This window comes from Vipera ursinii (assembly GCF_947247035.1).
Source record: "Vipera ursinii genome assembly, chromosome: 1".
NCBI lineage: Eukaryota > Metazoa > Chordata > Lepidosauria > Squamata > Viperidae > Vipera > Vipera ursinii.
Genome location: NC_139512.1, coordinates 84723880 through 84742930, shown reverse-complemented (window position 1 = coordinate 84742930; position 19051 = coordinate 84723880). Strand labels below are relative to the sequence as shown.

Here is a 19051-nt window from a genome sequence, read left to right as displayed (position 1 = left end):
AGCTCTGAATCGATGGTGGGGAATGGAAGAATTTATATTCCTTGCATTCTTTTAGAGAGTCATTCAGGCCACTTGGAAGTTTATCTGTGTCCTCAAGATCACCTGAATGGTGGAAATGGCTGTGGAGCCTTCTGAATATCTGAAAAGCTCAAGAGCATCTTCAATTCAATACAACATACGTGCACATTTTAAACCCAAGACTACCCTAAGGCAGAAGCTTCCCCATCCCAAGGATAAAATATCCAGACACAAACTAAGCAATGCGGTATATGCAGCACAATGCAGTGAGACATGTGCAGATCTGTACATTGGGGAAACAAAACAACCACTTCATAAACATATGGCACAACACAGAAGAACAAACCCATCAGGACAAGAGTCAGCAGTCTATCTGCATTTAAAAGACAAAGGCCACTCTTTCGAAGGCAACAAAGTCCACATTTTGGACAGAGAGGACCGCTGGTTTGAAAGAGGGGTCAAAGAGGCCGTCTATGTCAAAACTGAGTAGCCCTCTCTCAAGAGAGGGGGAGGGATGCAACATCATCTATGTCCAGTCTACAATACAGTCCTTTCAGCAGTTCCAAGAAGGCTCCACAGCCATTTGCACCACTCAAGTGACCTTGAGGACCCAGATAAACCTCCAGGTGGCCTCGACGACTCTCTAAAAGAATGCAAATGACCAACTGTCTGCAAGAATATAAATCTTTCCATTCCCCACCATCCAGTCAGAGCTGAAGGTTTCTGGATGAGAAGCAAAATGTCTTCAAAGGAAAACAAGAAAGTTAAGTTGCCTCTTGAAAAAGCACCTTTGAGATAACAATATAATGAAGCCTCTATGATAAAAAAGAACATTAACAGACAAATAACACATTTCTCTACAGTATAATCCTCCTAAACATCAGAGCCCAAAATAACTAAAAAAACCCTAGCAAAGCAAAAGTAGCAGGAAGAATAGAAAGAAGAAAAAAAAGAAGGAATGGTAATAAGGGACCATATTACATGTGACTTCTAAAAGAGTTCAGCTTTCACTGGCTTATATAGTATAAGAATATTACCAAAGGGACCAGCCTAATTTCTAGAGGAAGACTATTCCAAAGAGTAGGCGAAAAAGCATGTTTTCTAGCTCATCTCTCCTCACCAAATGAAAATGGGCTACAACAGCAGCATCTCCCAGAAGAATTACCTCAGGCACATTAATGAGTTGACAGAAAAGGTCCTGCAAGAACCTGGGTGCCAAGTCAAACAGGGCTTCACATGTCAAAATTAACACACTGAGTTGCACGAAAGCTAATCATATGCATTTATGTTACATGCATTATTAGTGAAGTACCTGAGTTAACGTGTGTAATTTTAATAAATCACAATTTTCATCATAAAAAGAGCACATATTTATTTGTTAAAATAACTGAAACTGAGATATGGAATAGCTTGTGAGCCAACACTACCTCCATCAATAAAATTAGCACATACAGAGGTTAGATAGATTAGTATCAGAAAATATAACTGCAGTTGCAAAAGTGATAACTACAAATAATATTATTTATAGAGATATAATAACATTTCAAGTTTCATCACTTCAGTAGTAGTAGTAAAATAATATATTTGGATCAATGTTCTGAAGTTTTATCTAGTAATTGCTTCCTGAAACATGACTCCTCAGGGCAATGTTGGATTTTATAGGATTCTTATCCATCAAAGCTGTATGGCTATGTTGTATTTGTAAGACTGAATTTTGTTTCCAAATGTTTACAATGCACAAAAATCCCATAGTCAATAACTCAAGAAGGCATTTTTAAATGCTTGGTTGTACATCAAATCTAAAGAAATGGCTACGTCCATCATGAAGGGTTAAATATGTCAATTCATTCCAGGCCTTGTAGCAACATGTTTTTCATATATGTGACATAAATCTCTCTACGTATTTCTACCTTTTAATCTGTTCCTCAGATAGTCCCAAAGCCTCTTCTGCAACTTGTCTTCTATTCCTTTCTTCCGAGAGCCTTTCAGTCAGTTGTGTTATAGTCTCTTGCTCTGAATTACGTTGTCCCTCCAGCTCTGCAAGTCTAGTGCAAACCCACACATGAAGTTACACATTAAAAAAAATATCTCACTTTTATTTTTATTTATTTTTGCTTTTCTTCAATTACTATACTAAAATTACTCAATTTAAGCATTATTTTAAATAGTTAAAGTTAAACCAATGCTCTTTCCTTAAATTGTATCATAGTGTGATTTACGTCTTAAACAACAAAATGTATTTTACTACAACAAGTATTACTACCACATAAGTAAATAGCAACCTTTTCTTGAGTTGACTGAGTTCCATATCATCTATTTTAACAGTAACTGCAGCCCTTTCTTGAGGAGCTCCTGGAGGAACTTCAGCTGGAGGATCATTCTAAAACAGTAACACGATATGCTATTTCAATATTGATGTTAATGTACAATACTGTTACGCCATTGATGAGAAAACTGTTCATAAAAAACAAAAGTTAAACACATACCACATTGATTAAAATAATTAACATTCACTTCTTTATAGTTAATTCCAAAATAAAGGGTAATAATCCAAGAGGCTTACTTGCATTTACCGTAAAATTTTCTGGTTGTGGATTACAAAACAAATTTATAAAAGGACAGTGAAATAGATCAAGGAGCAGGGGGGAAAACGGAGGCTGTGATTAAACGCAATGGATATCCTCAAAAAAGAAATAAAACGAAAACTTTAAAAAACAAAAAGACAATGCAGGAAGGATGATTTGTCTTCAAGGTCAGAAAACAAGACAGAGGCATAGTGAATAGTATATGGGGAGGAATACTAAATGGCAAGCTAGATTTTAGTTGTACTTTCTTTTCCTTATCTCATACCTTTACTTTTTTTTTTTTTTGCCTTACAGATATTTCTCTTCTTACTACAATTGGAGCCAAAATTTCCGTCGCTAAGCAAGGAGGTTGTGATGTGAATTGTGCCCAACTGGCCAACTTTTTTTGCCAGTTGTTAAGTGAATCATTGCAGATATTAAGTGACTCACGTGGTCGTTGAGCGAATCCAGCTGCCCTTGACTGACTCTGTTGGAAGCAGGCTGGGATGGTTGCAAATGGTGGTGTTCACATGACCCTGGGCCGCTGTCGCCATCATAAACACACGCCAGTTGCCAAATGTCCACATTTTGGTCATGTAACTTTGGGGATGCTATATAAGTCGTATGTCTGATGACTGGTCGTAAGTCACCTTTTTTTTAAAGTGCTGTTGTAATTTCAAACAGTTGCTAAACAAATGGTTGTTAAGTCAAAGGTCTACCTGTATATAAAATATTCTCTTTCTGTATTTTGCATAATGTTCTTGCCCAAAAGAAGAGCAGCAAGATTATGTATTCATGTAAGAAAGACACTGCATACCTAGAGCAAGCTTGCAAACAAGACTTTGTTGATGAAGGCTGGTACAAAGACCGAAGCTTTCTGACTTGAGTAGGCTGTTTCCATAGCTATAAACTACCTCCCAGGTTTTTTAAAGTATGAGCTAGAGAGAGATTGTTTGAAGAAAGCGGGGAAAAGTTTATTTCTTGATCTCTTCATCATCCTGCAACTATTTATTCTATTTCGAAAAACTGGAACCAAAGTCTTAGCCTTTGTGATTTGCTTCTACTTGTAGAGAGATAACTCCTAGATCTTCTGAAATTAATTCACCCTTAACTACGTGCATGAGACTATTTTCTATGCAGGCTACTCCTTGGTGTCTATTTATACAAAATTGTCAATCTTTCTTACCTGGGTGTTATCTTGAACAGAAACAACTTGTACCTGATAATCCCTTTCAAGCTGCAAGTAACGATTCTGGAGGTCAGTACAACGAAGTTGATTATCTTGCAATGTTTGGGACATCATTTTTAGCTGAGCAGACAATACAGCATTTTCTTGTGCTGACTGCATTGCCTGCAATAATTTAGTTGGGACAAATGATTGAATTCATGAATGTGCAGAGACATACCAAAAGAATCGAAATATTATCATTATATTCAATCAAAATGGTGTAACTATTTGAAAGAATACAAATAATGTAATTTCACCTTATTTTTATATTGAGCTTCACACAATTTACTAAACTCTGCAGAGAGATGCTTAAGAGCTTAGGTTTGTGCTAAGACATAAGCAGGAAGGAAATTAAAATTCTGAACATTTTTATCACATTTATGCAACAGTGGAATCCAGCTGATTTTTTTTCATTGTAGTAGAATAAATAGAAATGTATTACTAAGACAATTTCCATGGACAGATGCAAGTTTACAGGAAAAAGCCATGTACAGGTAACAAGTACCGTATCTGCTGAACAATTTTGCTGCATCTTCTTAGTTACCTTTGAGTTTATTTGTTGGAATTTCAATTCTCTCTGGTGCAGCTCCTGAAAGCAGCGCTGGAGTTCATTCTGTAAATGAGTTCTTTCAGCTAGCAGATGCTTCACTTGATCAGAGACATCAGTGCTTCCAGCAAGAGCAACAGATTCTAATCCCTTGCACAATGTATAAAAACATGACAATGTGACTTAGGCTGACCATACATAGTCTACAACGTGACTGCCTACAATGTCAATTCAGAATGCACCCTGTGGGACCTCTCACTGTTCTTGCCACAATTTTATCACACTATTTCCAAGAAGACGAATATGAAAATTCATAACTACTACAACTTTCTGTAGTAAGATTCCAGGATAGAATGTGCCCAAGATATACATGCCATCAAGCTTCTTGACTAACCTGGGATTGAATAAGGACTGCATTGTATTGTGTTATAAGCATTGTACCATGCTGCATTATTCATATTCTTTTATATGTACTAATATGTTTATTTTAGTTGATAACTAACGCATGAGAGCTTGAACCTAAGCTTATTGGGTTTGGCTATATTAAGTATTTCCAATTGGAGAAATTATCCAATCTTTTTTTTAGGAACTGGCAAATGGGAATTACTGTAAAAATACTATCAGGCCATTGAACGGAACAGGAATACAAGACACATAAAAACTGCCCCTACACTAATCTCTCCCCCTTGAAAAAAAGTACCAAAAGGTAGCAGAAACTCAGGACACTTTGAACTTTGATATATTCCCAAATCCCAAGAAGAATCATCCCTGGTTCCAGGGAGCCTATCCATTCCTGGGATTCCTAACCTGCTAAACTTTCAAATCCTGAACCAACCTGTCAAAATATCTCCCTTCTCAGAGGAAGGAATGACTTAACATGATGTTCAGAGTGAGCCAATACAGTGTGCTCTCAGGATTTTGGTGTGGCAGTACGATTAAGAGTTATGTGTCTTTTCTTTATTAAAAAGTTTTACAGATACATTTTAAACATAAAACCCATCCCTCCCCCACCCAGTTTCCCCTCCCTCCCCCTCCCCCCCGACTTCCCAGAGCATAATACAGGGTATTGACCCTAACAATCTTAAACTATAATATGCTAACTAGCTATAATAACACTTTAAATCCTATCACACTTTAATTCTCCTTAAAAATAACTAAATAATAACAAATCTTATAAATCTAATACTTATTCAAATGCTAAATGAAACTTTTTAGTCCCATATTTATTCTGAATATAATCAATCCATCTTCTCCATTCCAAGATATATTCCAAGAATGATCTTTCAAATATGCTGAAATTTTTGCCATTTCTGCCAGGTTCGATTATGTGTCTTTTTTAAACCCCTAGTTCAGGGGTAGGCAAACCTTGGCTCTTTTATGACTCGTGGACTTCAACTGGATAGGGCTCGCAACTTGGGAGTCCTCCTAGATTCACGGCTTACTCTGGAAGACCATATAGTGGCCGTGACTAGGGGGGCTTTCGCCCAGGTTCGCCTGGTGCGCCAGTTGCGGCCCTATCTGGATCGGGATGCTCTGTGTACGGTCACTCATGCGCTCGTGACCTCTCGCCTTGACTACTGTAACGCTCTCTACATGGGGCTTCCCTTGAAGACCACTCGGAGGCTCCAACTGGTACAGAATGCGGCCACGAGAGTTGTCCTGGGAGTTTCCCGGTACTCCCATGTTACACCTTTGCTCCGCGAGCTGCATTGGCTACCAGTTGTCTTCCGGGTGAGGTTCAAGGTCCTAGTCATGATCTTTAAGTCCTTACATGGCATGGGTCCGGGTTACCTCGGGGACCACCTGCTGCTGGCGTCAACTTCCCTCCGCCCAGTACGTGCCCACAGAGAGGGCCTCCTCAGGGTGCCTCCAGTCAGGGAATGTCGACTGGTGGCCCCCAGGGGGAGGGCCTTCTCTGTGGGCGCTCCGGCATTATGGAACCAACTGCCGGTTGAGCTCCGGATGGCATCAGACCTCCGATCCTTCCGTCGCGGGTTGAAGACCCACTTATTTGAATTAGCTGGTCTGGCCTGATGGGGGAATATGGGTTTTTAAATTGATTTTTAGTATTTATTATTGTTGTTTTTAATCGGGCACTGGTTTAATTTCCTTTTAACTTTTGTATTGTTATTTATATATGCCCTGTGAACCGCCCTGAGTCCCTAGGGAGAAGGGCGGTATAGAAATCAAATAAAACTAAACTAAACTAAACTAACTCCCAGAATTCTGAGAGTCGAAGTCCACGAGTCATAAAAGAGCCAAGGTTGCCTTCTCCTGCCCTAGTTCCAAATCTTGTCTGCAATACTAATATTATTGGCCACTAGTGCCATCTGGTGGTATAAGAATACAGTTGTTCCACAACAGAAAACACAACGCTTTGGCTGAAAAGACGAAGCTGGAGTCTCAAGAGGCCTAGCTACAGATTATGGCATTTACGCAGAGATTCCAGGTTTTATTGACTAATGGTATCTTGGTCAGGCAACTCCAATATGTGACTTTCCTAGGCTATTCCTTTCTAATTTCAGTTAATTTTATTCTCTTCAAATGACTTATTCCCTAGAAGTGCATTTAAGATTGATGCATGATTTTTTTATTCCAAAGTTTTTATTACCGTACTTGGAAATCGATGTGGATATAAATTCAAAATTTAATATAAAATGCAAACAAGACACATTTGGGGCATTTTGTTTGATGTGGTTTGCATAGTTGTTTTTTTTACCTTTACTGAGTAACTGCTACCAAGAGATCCAGCTCTTTGAGTCACTTCATGATGCACTTTTTTTAGTTCTGCAATCTGCTTTTCCTTTTCTACTAGACATGCCTGGAAGTGATTTTGAAGTGCTTGAAATTCTGCCAATAGACGGTGGTTTTCTTTCCTAGAGCAACAACATTAAGATAATGATAAAGAGTTAGACAACTACATGAACGTAATCTTAACACCAATTGTCCTTGTTACAATTTCATAAGGCTGGTTTGAAGAAAAGCATACACAATAAAGTGAAATTAATTAAAAATACAAATCCAATCTGAAAAGCAAGGGCAGCTGTCTGATGCAAGTCTCAATGGAGAAAAAAACTTCTCAACTAGAATATTTATATCTGATCTCTCCCAGAAATTTAGGACAGCTTATATGAACCCATGCAGGCAGTCATTAATTGGCCTAATGTGACCAGTAAGGTGTCCTGGGACTTCAATATACTATTAATTATATCACATTTTCTCACATTACTGTGAAATCTTCCCTCCTGTTTAGGTAGCTTTTTCTGATCTTTTAAGTCTGGTATCTTAAGTTTTCAAACCATTACACACACGCACAGAGACACAGTCACACACGAATATACGCCACTGATACACTACTGTATAATAACTCATGTAAATATAATGCACAAGATCTATTCCCTTTTGCACATTAAGGAAAAAGAAATAATCATAAGGCTTTTATAAAAAAACATTTAAAATATATTTTACCTCAGAGCAACTACTTCATTCTGGTATGAGGCTCTTTCTTTCTCAGCTTCTTCTTGAAAAGCTTTTGTCTGGTTCAAGTCTCTCTCAAGTTCATCCACTTTGCCTTTCAGTTTCAATATGTCAGTTGTTGCAGAATTAGTTCCTTCTTTAGCCTGTAGAAGAGAAACACAGTTAATTAACTTATGTTTTGAATATTTTGCTATAATTACAGTTTTTTCCAACCAGTAAATTCAAATGCATGGAAAGAAAAGAAATACTACAATATGATCTTACACATATCTACTCTGAGGAAGTAAGTCCCGCTATATTCAATGTTACCTACTCTTGGGTGAGCATAATATTGCAGCCTTAGCCTCTATTTGGTATAATATTGTAAGGCATCAACTTACCAGTCTGTCCCTATCCATTTGAAGACTCTTCAAATTATGTTTAAGTGAACTAATCTCGCTGTTGCAGTCATACGGTATGGAAACCGAGTCTGTGCCCTGTTTAGCTTCGTGAGCTACTCTCAGTTTGGAAAGTTCCTGCAGAAGTCTGTCTCGATCATCCTGAAGGCTGGCCATAGCCTTAGAAAAAGCACTCATCTGTTGGACGTAACTCTCGCACTCAGATGAAAGTCTACTAATTTCAAGATTTTGGGTATTCAATTTTTTGCACAGATTTTCAAATTCATCAATCAGCTGAGGAAAGGTGAAGTTGCCTTCGGTTTTTAATAGCGTCTGACTTAAAAATGTATTTTTTCCCATCACATCAAGAATATTTGACTTAAACTCTTTGAGTTCAACTTCAAATTTATCAGTTCGTTTTTTTTCAGATGCAAGTTCAGAAGTAGATTTGCTTTGAAAAATCTTGAAATCTTCTATTAATCTGTCTCTATCACTCTGCAGAGCTGTCATGGCTTTTCTAAAAGATTCAAGTTCAGATCTTAGTTCTTTATTCTGCAGTTGGACTTCTAACAATCTTTGTGGCAATCCAATGGCTTCATTGTCCAGTAATCTAGCATCACTGTCTCTTTTTATTTTCTCTTTGATAAACTGGTGTGCAGGTAATTGCTCTAAATTTTCTTCAGGCCCTGAATCAATATGAGATTCTTTTTTCTGATCAAGTCTATTTCCTTCCAAATGCATTTTATTTATGGAAGCAATCAGCATCTCTAGGTCACACACTTTTGATGTTAATTTTCCATTTTCCAGTCTTAGAGATTCAATTATCTCCTCCTGTATCTTCACAGACAGTTGCAGTTCTTTCATTTTTTTCAGAACTTCAAATTTTTCCTGTTGAAGACTCTTAATGTTGTCCATTTTTTCTGTCAGTAATTCTTTTAACTGGTTATCTTTTAGTGACAACACTTGATTCAAATCTTCCCTGTACTTTAAGAGTTGCGCAGTGAGCATTGCATTTTCAGAATGAAGATCATCTATCTGATTCAAGAGCTTCCTTATTTCTTGTTTCAATGTCCTAGTCTCATTAGCATTGTCAGTTATTAATCTCTCTTTCTCAGATAAAGCAACTCTGTGCTCACACTCTAGATACTTGTGTTTAGAAAGAAGGGAATCTCTGTCATTCTGAAGTGATGACATTGCCTTTTTTAAAGTGTCTATTTCACTGGCAATCTCAGCCCTGTCTTGAGACACTTTCTCAACTTTCATCTGTACATTTTTAAATTCATTTTGCATCTTCTGACAAGTTTCATCTGACTGCTCTTTGGCTATCTGTAGACATTTTATCTGCTGCTCATATTCTGAAATTTGCTGTGGATGCAGTGTTTGTATCTGAGTGTGATAGCCAGAAGTGTCTGTGTCTTTTGCTGAAATCAGAACAGAAATTTCTGTGTCTTTCTTATTCAGCATTATCTTCATTGGATCAGAAATGGCCAGCTGCTTTTCCAACTCAGCTTCAATTTCACTTTTTTCTAACAGAAGTTGTTGCGTTTCCTGTTCTTTTCTTGTCAAATTTTTCTTCAGTGCATCCATCTCTTTTTCAACAGTATTATTTTTTACAAGGTGGCTAAGGGATCTGTTTTCTTTAATTAATGCATGCAAAGCATCTTCTTTGGATGCCAGAGCATTTGTCAACATTTGCAGTTTATTCCACAAAGTGATATTCTCTGCCTTTATTTGGGAAAGCTCATTGAAATTGTGTAAATCCACGGAAGCCTGCATTACACTTTTGCCTTCTTCTGACACAGAACGTTTAAGTTCCGATTCTTGAATCTGAGACATTTTTACTTCTGTTTCTTCTTGTAAGGATGCTATCAATCTATCACAGGTCTCTGCCTGTTGCTGTTTATTCTCAATGACTCTGTCCATGTCTCTTGGAAGAGAGTAGGGAAAAGCTGCCAATCTAGCTAGGTCATCATTCAACTCGCTTTGAGCATCCTTATTTTGAGAGTCCCAAATGTCAATTTTTTTCTGCACATGATGTTCACCACGGATTTCCTCTTTCTCTTGATGAAGAATATGGATTATTTCTTCTAAATTTGGCCATTCTTTTGGACAAATTGTTTTTAGCTTCTGAAGGCCATATTCAAGTTGATTCTCATATTGTCTCTTCTGAACTAGTATCTGATTCTCTTTCTTTTTAAGTTCTTTTTTACTGTTTACGTTTTCAATTGCTAGTTTCTCTATTTCAGCCTTAGCTTCATCCAACAAGGTCTTCAGTAAAGAGAATTTTTCAGCTAGATTTCGCAACTCCTCTTTTGACTTAGTAAGTTTTTCTTCTACATTGCTTAAATCTTTCTCAGTTTTTTCATTTCTTGCTTGTGACAATTTCAGTGACTTTTCCAAATCTAAAATCAATACCTGGTATTTAATAGAATCCTTTTGCAATTGGTTAATTTCTTGTTGTTTTTCCTTCAGCAGCTCTTGTAATTCCTTTGTTTTGTTCTTTGTCCCACTATTGTCTCTCTGAGCAGATTTTATTTTTTCTTCAAATACTCTGATAACATTCTGCCGCTCTTCTTTTTCTCTAATTGTGCTAGATTTCTCCGATACTATATCTTCTAGTTGCTGTGTGAGTAAATTTATTTGCAGTTCCTTGGCATTCAATCTATCTGTCATTTCATCCAATTTTTTAATGTGATTGAGCAACTCAGTCTCCAAAAATTCTTTTTCATTTTTCACTTTATAGGATATTTCTTGAACATTTTCTAATTCTTCTTGTAACAGAGATTTGTCATCTTCTAATATTTTAATTTTCTCATCCAGGCTTACTATTTCTTGATTAAAACTTTTAGAATAATTTTCTAAGTTAAATAAATAGTCTGTATCTTGATCATCTTTTAATCTTTCTGATATAATTTCGTTTTCTTGTTTTAAAATATGCACACTTTCCTCTTTTTTTCCTAAGATCTCTTCAGTTAACAAATGAATGTACTTTGCTAAGGACTCTCTTTCACTCGTCTCAGATGATACATCAAATTTGCTCAATCCCAATTGGATTTGGAGATCTTTCAGAGCAGATTTTATTAGATTAAAATCCTCCCAGAGTGATACATTTTCTTTCTTATTTTTCTCTAGATCTTGTTTTAATGTCTCACAGATTTCTTTTAAATGTTCATTTTCTTCTATTAGCTTATTGTTTTGAAGAGCAGAATCATCAATCGTTTTTTTATGTTCTTCCAAACTTAATTTGTGCTTAGAAGCCTGCTCTTCTGCTTTAGTATATAGTTCAGTGATTTCCTTGCTTTTTGATTCAATCAGTTGTTCTAGCTGGTTTTTCACAATGGCATTTTCATCTCTTGCTTCTTGAAGCAACTTTTGAAGTTCTTGTTTATCAGACTCTTTCAAACTTATTTTATAAAGAGCTTCCTGTTTTTCTCTTCTTGTGACATCAATAACCTGCCTCATTTCTGCTATTTTACTACTAACATTTTCATAGGCCTGAAGTAATGATTCATACTCTTCCTTTAATTCATTATGTTTAGCTTTCCAACCTGTCAATTCAACTGTCTGAGAATCCTTTAAGGAATTTAATTGAAAAGAAAAGGCTTCTTTCTCCTGGGCTATAGTTTCCATTGTAGACTTCAGACTTTCACACGCAGCAGTTAGATTTTCATTTTCAATTAATAAACTAGCACTTTCTGTGGCAAGCATCTCCTTTTTACACAAAATTTCATTCAAATCTTGTTTTTCTCTGCTCAGCTCAGACACTAGAAGTTCAAGGGCATCAGTCTTATTAACTAATTCTTTGTTTTCTAATATTAGCACCTCCATTTGATCTTTCAGAACTTTGTTTTCTTTCCGAGCTTCCTTCCGTGATATTAAAGCAGCCTGGAGCTTTCTTTGGAGATGGTCCCCAATTTTTTCTTCACACTTCTGTTGCTGGAGTTGACAGTTCTCTACATTTACATTTTGTCCCATGGTTATTTCTAATGACAGATGATCTTGATTTTTTGGTCTTTCTGATGTCATTCCTGTTATGCAAGTAAAGTCTAGTGAATCTTTCTCTACATAAGAAACATCCAGCAATGGATTAGAGATGACTGCAGTTCCAGAATTCTTTCTTCTTCTTTCATGTACCGTGTTCTCACTGATATTAGAAACTGGTAAACCCTTTTCATGAAGCATGTTTAATTCTATCAATAGTTTTTTATTTTCTTCACGGACATCTCTTAACTCCTCTTTCATTTTAAATAATTGTTCGTTTGATTTTTCTGGGCTGCTTGTGAAATCCTCCATTTTTTGCCTCAAATCTTCAAATGCTAATTTAAAATGTTTTGCTTCTTTTTGATTTTTCAATAAATTTTGTTGTACTTGGGAAATTTCTTTCATTATTTCCTTTCCGTGGCCAATTTTTCCTGTGAAATCCTTAAGAGAATCACTTAATTTTTTTATCTCTTCAACCTTCTCTGAAATTTTTATGTTGGCTTGTTGAACATCATGCTTCAACTTTTCAGTCTGTTCCAGATCATCTCCATCACCTGTATAATGGAAAGTAGCTGTTTCATTTATTGTTTCAATAATAGCTCTAACATCTGTCAATTCATCTTTATAAGTTTCCAACTGTTGTCGAAGATGATCGCTCTGATTCAACATACTATCATTGTCTTGCTTATACTGCTGTTCCAATTGTTGAACACTGAACTTCAGTTTCATAATCTCATGTTCCTTTCTATCAAGTTCATATGACTTCTGTCTTAATTCCTTCTTAAATGTTTCTTTTTCTTTCATAAGAGGATAGTTCTCATCTTCTTTTATTGCCACCTTGCTCAAGCTTTCTGGTTTTTCTACCATAACAGGACTTTTCTCCTTCATCTCTTCTGATTCAAATGTTTTCTGTATGGCACTTTCACCATGGTGTAGAGTGGTAGCATTTTCTATATTTTCATGCACAGAGTATAATGGCGACATAGTAGATTCAAATTCTTCACACTTTCTTTGATGAATTATCTGGAGGGCTTTATAGTCTTCCTTTATGCAGACAAAGCTTTTTGTTAGTTCATCGAAATTTGCTAGTAATTTAGCATACTCTTCTTTTTGTTTCTGAATTGTTTTAGTACTTTCTTTACGGGCTGCAAGTAATACCTGCATTTTCTTATGTAAAAGTTCCTTTTCTTTCTGCAGCTGATTAATTTCACTAGGGAAATGTGCACCATCACTGAAAGGTTCTTCGGTGTTTACACCAGCTTCTGATCTGTTCATTTCCTTGCATGTTTCTTCTCTCTTTGATGCTTCAATTTTGAGGTTTTCTATGGTTAAGAAAAGCTGGGAGTATTTCTCAGTATAAGTTTTCTCTTTTTCAGATAGCATAGATTGCATTTGTGCAAGCAAGGAATCTTTCTCCTTTAGACATGTTAAATTTTGATCAGACATGCTTTTTTGTTCAACAATAGTATCCTTCAATCGTATAACTTCTTTCTGCAGCATCTCCAAAGAATCTGTTTTAGAAGATAACATTTTGTTCATGTCATCTATCCTCGTATCTTTTTCTAATAATTGTTCCTTCAATTCATTAAGTTGAGATTCGAGATTTTTAGACTGCTTTGTCAATTGATCAATTTGCTCCAACAAATGTTGTGTTTTATTATATTCTCTTTCTGAATATTCCTGATCACTCTGTTCAAATTTCTTAATTTTCTGAGTTAAATCTTTCCTTATTATCAAAGCTGCCTGAAGCTTCTTTTTCAGAGCTTCCTTTTCCTGACTTAATTTTTCCAAAGCAGCATTTGTCTGTTCCTTCTCATTCAACAAATCTTTAATTTTAGCTTCTTTGTTGGTCAACACAATTTGATTGAGTTCAAGTTTTTTCTTATGTTCTTCTACTTGCTGCAATAATACACTTGCTTCTTCTGTCATACTATTCTGCGTGCCTTGTAGTTGTTGCAATTTGAGAGATAGTTCATTTTTTTCTTCTGAAAATTTAACCATTTCATTTGACATGGATTCCATTATCTGAGTAACTGAACAATCTTTTTCTTTTAATTGCTGGCTTAGAGTGGTAATTAAATCTTTTTGCTGAGTAGTTTCTGAAATTAAGTTTTCTATCATCTGATTTTTGCATTCAAGGTCTTCTAAAAGTTTTTCAACTGTTTCACATTTGTTGTTTAGGACTTTACAACTGTCTTGAAGTTCTTCTTCTATTTTTTCTATCTTTTCCTGGAGAAAAATGTCCCGTTTCTTCATTTCTGTTAACACAAATTCATTTTCTTCACAAACACTCAGTTGCTTACCTAAAGCTTCTTCAGCAGTGCTCAATCTACTTGATAAGAGTTCAATCTCAGATTGCTGAGCATCTCTTATATTTTGAAAGTCATTATTCTGCACAATCATTTTTTCTTCCCACAGAGATTGCATGCTTTTCAACTGATTATTCAAGTGACTTATTTCTTCCTCTTTCTCCAAAAACGTCTGCTGCAATTCTACTGCTTCAGCTTCTTTACTAAGAATACTATTTATTAGAATAAAGATTTTTTCTAACACAACCTTAGTTTCAGTTGGTTGCTGACCAGCTTCATTATCATTGTTACTGGTGAAGTACCTACTGTTTAATAATGCAGACAGGCATTTGAATAACTCCTTGTTAATGATCTCGTGTTCTTGCTGCAAAGACTGAATTTCAGTATCTTTTGATTTCACGTTATCTTTCAAACTGCTTACTTGCTCATGACTAATTTTGATTTGTTGAGTTGCCCTATCAAGTTCTACCACCCGCCTGTTTTCTAACCCAAGGAGATTTTGTTCTAGCTTTTCAATTTTCAGTTTTAATTCAGAGATCTCTTCATTCTTTACACTAACCTGCATCAGTAACTGTTCTCTCTCATTTTCCAACTGCATAGAGATGGCATGCACGTGCATTTGTGACTCATTCTCACTGCTTTCTATTTTTTTGTGAAGTTCCTCTACTTCTCTTGATTTCTGCTGTAATTGGTTCTGGCATTTAACCAGTTCTTTATTTTCTTCACTCAACTTAATAAAGTTATCTTGTAAAACAGTTTTATCATTTGATAAAGAATCTACCTGTTGTTGCAATTTTTCTATGGAAAGTATATAATTGTGACATTCTTGAGTGGTTTTAGAACTTACAATGTTAAGTTCAGAATTTAAGTATTCAATATGCTTTATCTGCTCAGTGCATTTCTCCTGTACAACTTGTAGATCCACTTCTCTCTGTTCAAATTTTTGCTTCCACTGATCACCTTTTTCCAATGCTTCCCGGTGCTCTAATTTTGCAGATTCCAATTCAACTGACAAAGAATTAATTTTCTTGTGGCTAATGATGGTGCTTTCATCTTTTTCTTCCAAAAGTTTCTTTAGTGACACAGCACTTTTTTCTAGCTCTTCTCTAAGGAGTTCAACCTCATTATTAAGAGCCTGAACATTATTCTCTGCTAGTTGCACACTAACACATTTCTCATTTAAAGAATTGCGTAAATCATCAATAAGTTGTTCTTTTTCAGTCAAAACAGCACTGAGTTCACTTCTTTGCTCACACTGAGCAGCAAATTTGTCCTGCAAAGATAAGAAAGCATTGTCTTTCTCTTGGGCTTTGTCTTGTAATTTTTGAATTTCTTCGGTTAGTTTATTAATTTGATCACGAAGTTGTGAAATTAACTGATTTTTTTCTTCATTCATTTTTAATTCTTCTCTTACTTGTTTCACAAGACTAGTGTTGCCCAAAGCAGAACCTTTTTTCTCTGATAGGATCTGACTAATGTCATTTATTAATTCCTCCTGGATAAACATTTCCTTTTTGAGACTCAAATTTAACTCTTCTACATTTGCAGCTTGCTTCTTCAGGGTCTCATATTTGTTGTCTTTGTCCCTAAGTTCAGTGTTCAAGGTATTATTAAGCGAAGAAATATTATTTACCAGCAGTTCCTTTTCAAGTATACTTGCTTTTAACTGCGCTGCTTCACTCATCAATGATTCTATAGTTTTCTGCTGCATACAGGAAGTTTCAGAATTATGTGCTTGTAAATTAACATATTCCTCCTCTTTTTGTTTTAAAAGTATATCCTTTTCTGTCATTAATTTGTTTAACTCTTCTGTCTTTTCTATCATATTTTTCAGCTGACAATGGAGGTCAGAAATTATTTTCATATTCTCAGACAGTTGAACTCTAAGTAACTCAGATTCTTCAGATTTATCTTTAAATAATTTTAAGTCTTGAACTTGCTTCTGCAAATTTTCGTTCTTTTCTTGTATTTCTAACTTAAGCCTGTCACCTTCACAATCTAAAGTCTGAACTTTGTTTTGCAGATTTGAAATTGTTTGCAAATACTGTTTTTCCTCCAAATCTTTCTTTTCTTTAATCTGCTGAACCAAAGCTTCTGTCTGGGAAAGGAGAGATTCTTTATCATGGCAATTACTTTTTAATGTTTCTATTTCAGTTAGTACACTATCAACATAATCTACAAAAGCTAAAATATTATAATCATTCTGCTCATTTAAAAGAGCTATTCCTCCACATTTTTTAATTAATGCCAAATTAATTGTGTCAATATTTCTTTTGAATTTTTCATTTTCTAATTTCAATATATGAGCTTCATGCTTAATGGATACTGCTTCACTCTGATGTTGGATTAACTGATGCTGAAAAGTTTCACATTCACTTGACTTAGTACTGCACAAGGCCAAAGCTTTCTCATTTTCAGATTTCAAAGTATCTACTTCTTTGGCTAATAATGCTAATTTATCATTCAACGCTGCACATTCTTCAGTTTTCTTAACAATTTGCCTACGAAGCTCCTCCACCTCCAGCCCCCGAGATAATAAAGCAGCGTTTTTTTCTTCAACCTGATGTGATAATTGCTGATCAATACCTTGAAGCTTTTCTAATTCTCTCTCCAATGCTACCATATCAGCTTGCTTTTCTCTTCTTTGTTTTAACAAGGTTTCATACTCCCTATCTTTTTCTTCCAGACATCTTGATTTTTCGTTAAGATCCATTTCTAAGTCTTGAACCTGTTTTTGCAACGACAGTATTTTTTCTCCCTCGCAACTAAGCTGTTGGACCATTTTACTGTGTTCTGACTCTTCCTTTTTTAACATTTCTTCTTTTGCCAGGTCTCTGTCTTTAGCAACCTTCAGCTGAGTGTTCAAGGACAGTATTTCTTGATGTAATTGTTGTGACAACTCAGTTTTTTCTGAGAGCTGTTCACCCAACACTTCACACTTCTTTTCTTTCTCTGCGATCAAATCTTCTTTTTCTTTCACAACAACTGAGAGTTCTTCAACTTTATTTCTTAGTTTTTTCCTATCCTGATTGATCTCTAAAATCAACTGTTCATGTTCCTTAGCCCTACCAATTATTTTACTTTCCATTTCTTCTATACACTGAATACCCTTCAACAGTTCACATTCTTTTACATCCAATAATTTGGACAAACCCTCATTGTCACTGATCAGTCGTTGCTTTTCTTTCTCCATTACATGCATCTCATTTCTAAGATCTTCAGTCACTTTAATCTGACTTGCTAAATCTTTTTCTTTCTGTTCCACAGCTGCTACTAACTGCTTACTAGTCAGGATGCTAGCTTGTTTTTCCATTTCAAACTTATTTATTATTTCATGATTCTCTTGTAATTCATCTTTTATTTTTTTCCATTCCATTTCTTTGTTATCCAGTTCATCAAGAAATTTCAGTTTTTCTTCTTCTTTTTGCTGCTCTATAGCTTTAAGCTCATCTTTTAATGACATTATGACCTCTGTTTTTTCCTGTACAGACTTTTTGGCAATTTCTAGATGTTCAGTATGTTCAGCAAGCTGCCGGGATACATTTGATAATTCTTCGTCTTTTTTAGCACTTTCCACTATTAGTTGATTATATAATTCTTTTACCAATTTCAATTCATTTACAAAACTTTGTTCTTTGTTTTCTCTCTCTTGCAACAAATTGTTTAATTTCTCCTTTGCAGAGATATGTTCGTCAAGCTGGATTCTAAGTTGCTCTATTTCCTCTCTACGTTTTATCTCTGTTTCTTGCACTTTTTCAGCTGATTTACTTATTTGTTCTTTAAGCAATTTAATTTGTGACTCAGACTCCAAAAGTTGGTTACTGTATGCAATATCATGGTTCTTCATTTCAGAATGAAGTTCTTTAATTGATTTGCTTGCTTCTTTTACTTGCTTAGTAAGATCCAGATTTTCTTTGGTTTTAGATTCATTTTCAACTTTTACTATTGCCAGCTCTGATTCTATTGTTCTTAACTTCTCGTTAAGTTCTGAAAATTTTACGCTTGCATCTTTCATATCAGTTGTTTGTACATCTTTCAACAATTGGACTTCCTTTTCCGCCTTGGACAGTGCTTTTTCCATCTCCCGTATTTCATCTTCTTTGCATCTGATCTGTTCAGAATACTCAGACATATTCAAAGAAAGATCAGAAATTTCTTTGTCCTTTTCAATCAACATTTCCCTGAGGCTGTCAATTTCTCTTTCCCGTCTCTGCAGATCTTGAATAAGTTGAGATCTTTCCTCTAAATGACTTGTGTTCAGCCTGTCAAGTTCTTCGTTTGTCTGTTCCAAGTCCTGTTGCATCAATTGCATATCTGCATCTTGTTTCACAGTCTGAAACAAAAAATGTTGAATTTAAGTATTTACTTCACTGTTGGCCAAGACGTAACCCAACCAATATAATAGTAAGACCGTTTCCCTTTACTCTCTTCTCTTTCTGATCGCAATGTCTTTCTACAATTATTTCAGGCAATTTAGAATACAGAATAAGAAGTTGGAAGGGGCCTTGGAGTTCTTCTATCTATTCCAAACCCCTGCTCAAGCAGGAAAT

General features: G+C 35.6%; 1 protein-coding gene across 1 annotated transcript in view; it reads right to left on the bottom strand.

Moving 5' to 3' along the window:
- Nucleotides 1-19051, bottom strand: part of LOC310632680 (uncharacterized protein) — a 56740-nt gene that overhangs the window by 2210 nt on the left and 35479 nt on the right. Inside the window, exons 22-28 of the mRNA XM_083350028.1 lie at nucleotides 8215-18834; nucleotides 7826-7977; nucleotides 7077-7233; nucleotides 4355-4507; nucleotides 3769-3933; nucleotides 2301-2398; nucleotides 1929-2063 (exon numbers count right to left, since the gene is read on the bottom strand). Of these exons, the coding sequence (XP_083206154.1) occupies nucleotides 1929-2063; nucleotides 2301-2398; nucleotides 3769-3933; nucleotides 4355-4507; nucleotides 7077-7233; nucleotides 7826-7977; nucleotides 8215-18834 (11480 nt within the window). The remainder of the gene's footprint in view (nucleotides 1-1928; nucleotides 2064-2300; nucleotides 2399-3768; nucleotides 3934-4354; nucleotides 4508-7076; nucleotides 7234-7825; nucleotides 7978-8214; nucleotides 18835-19051) is intronic.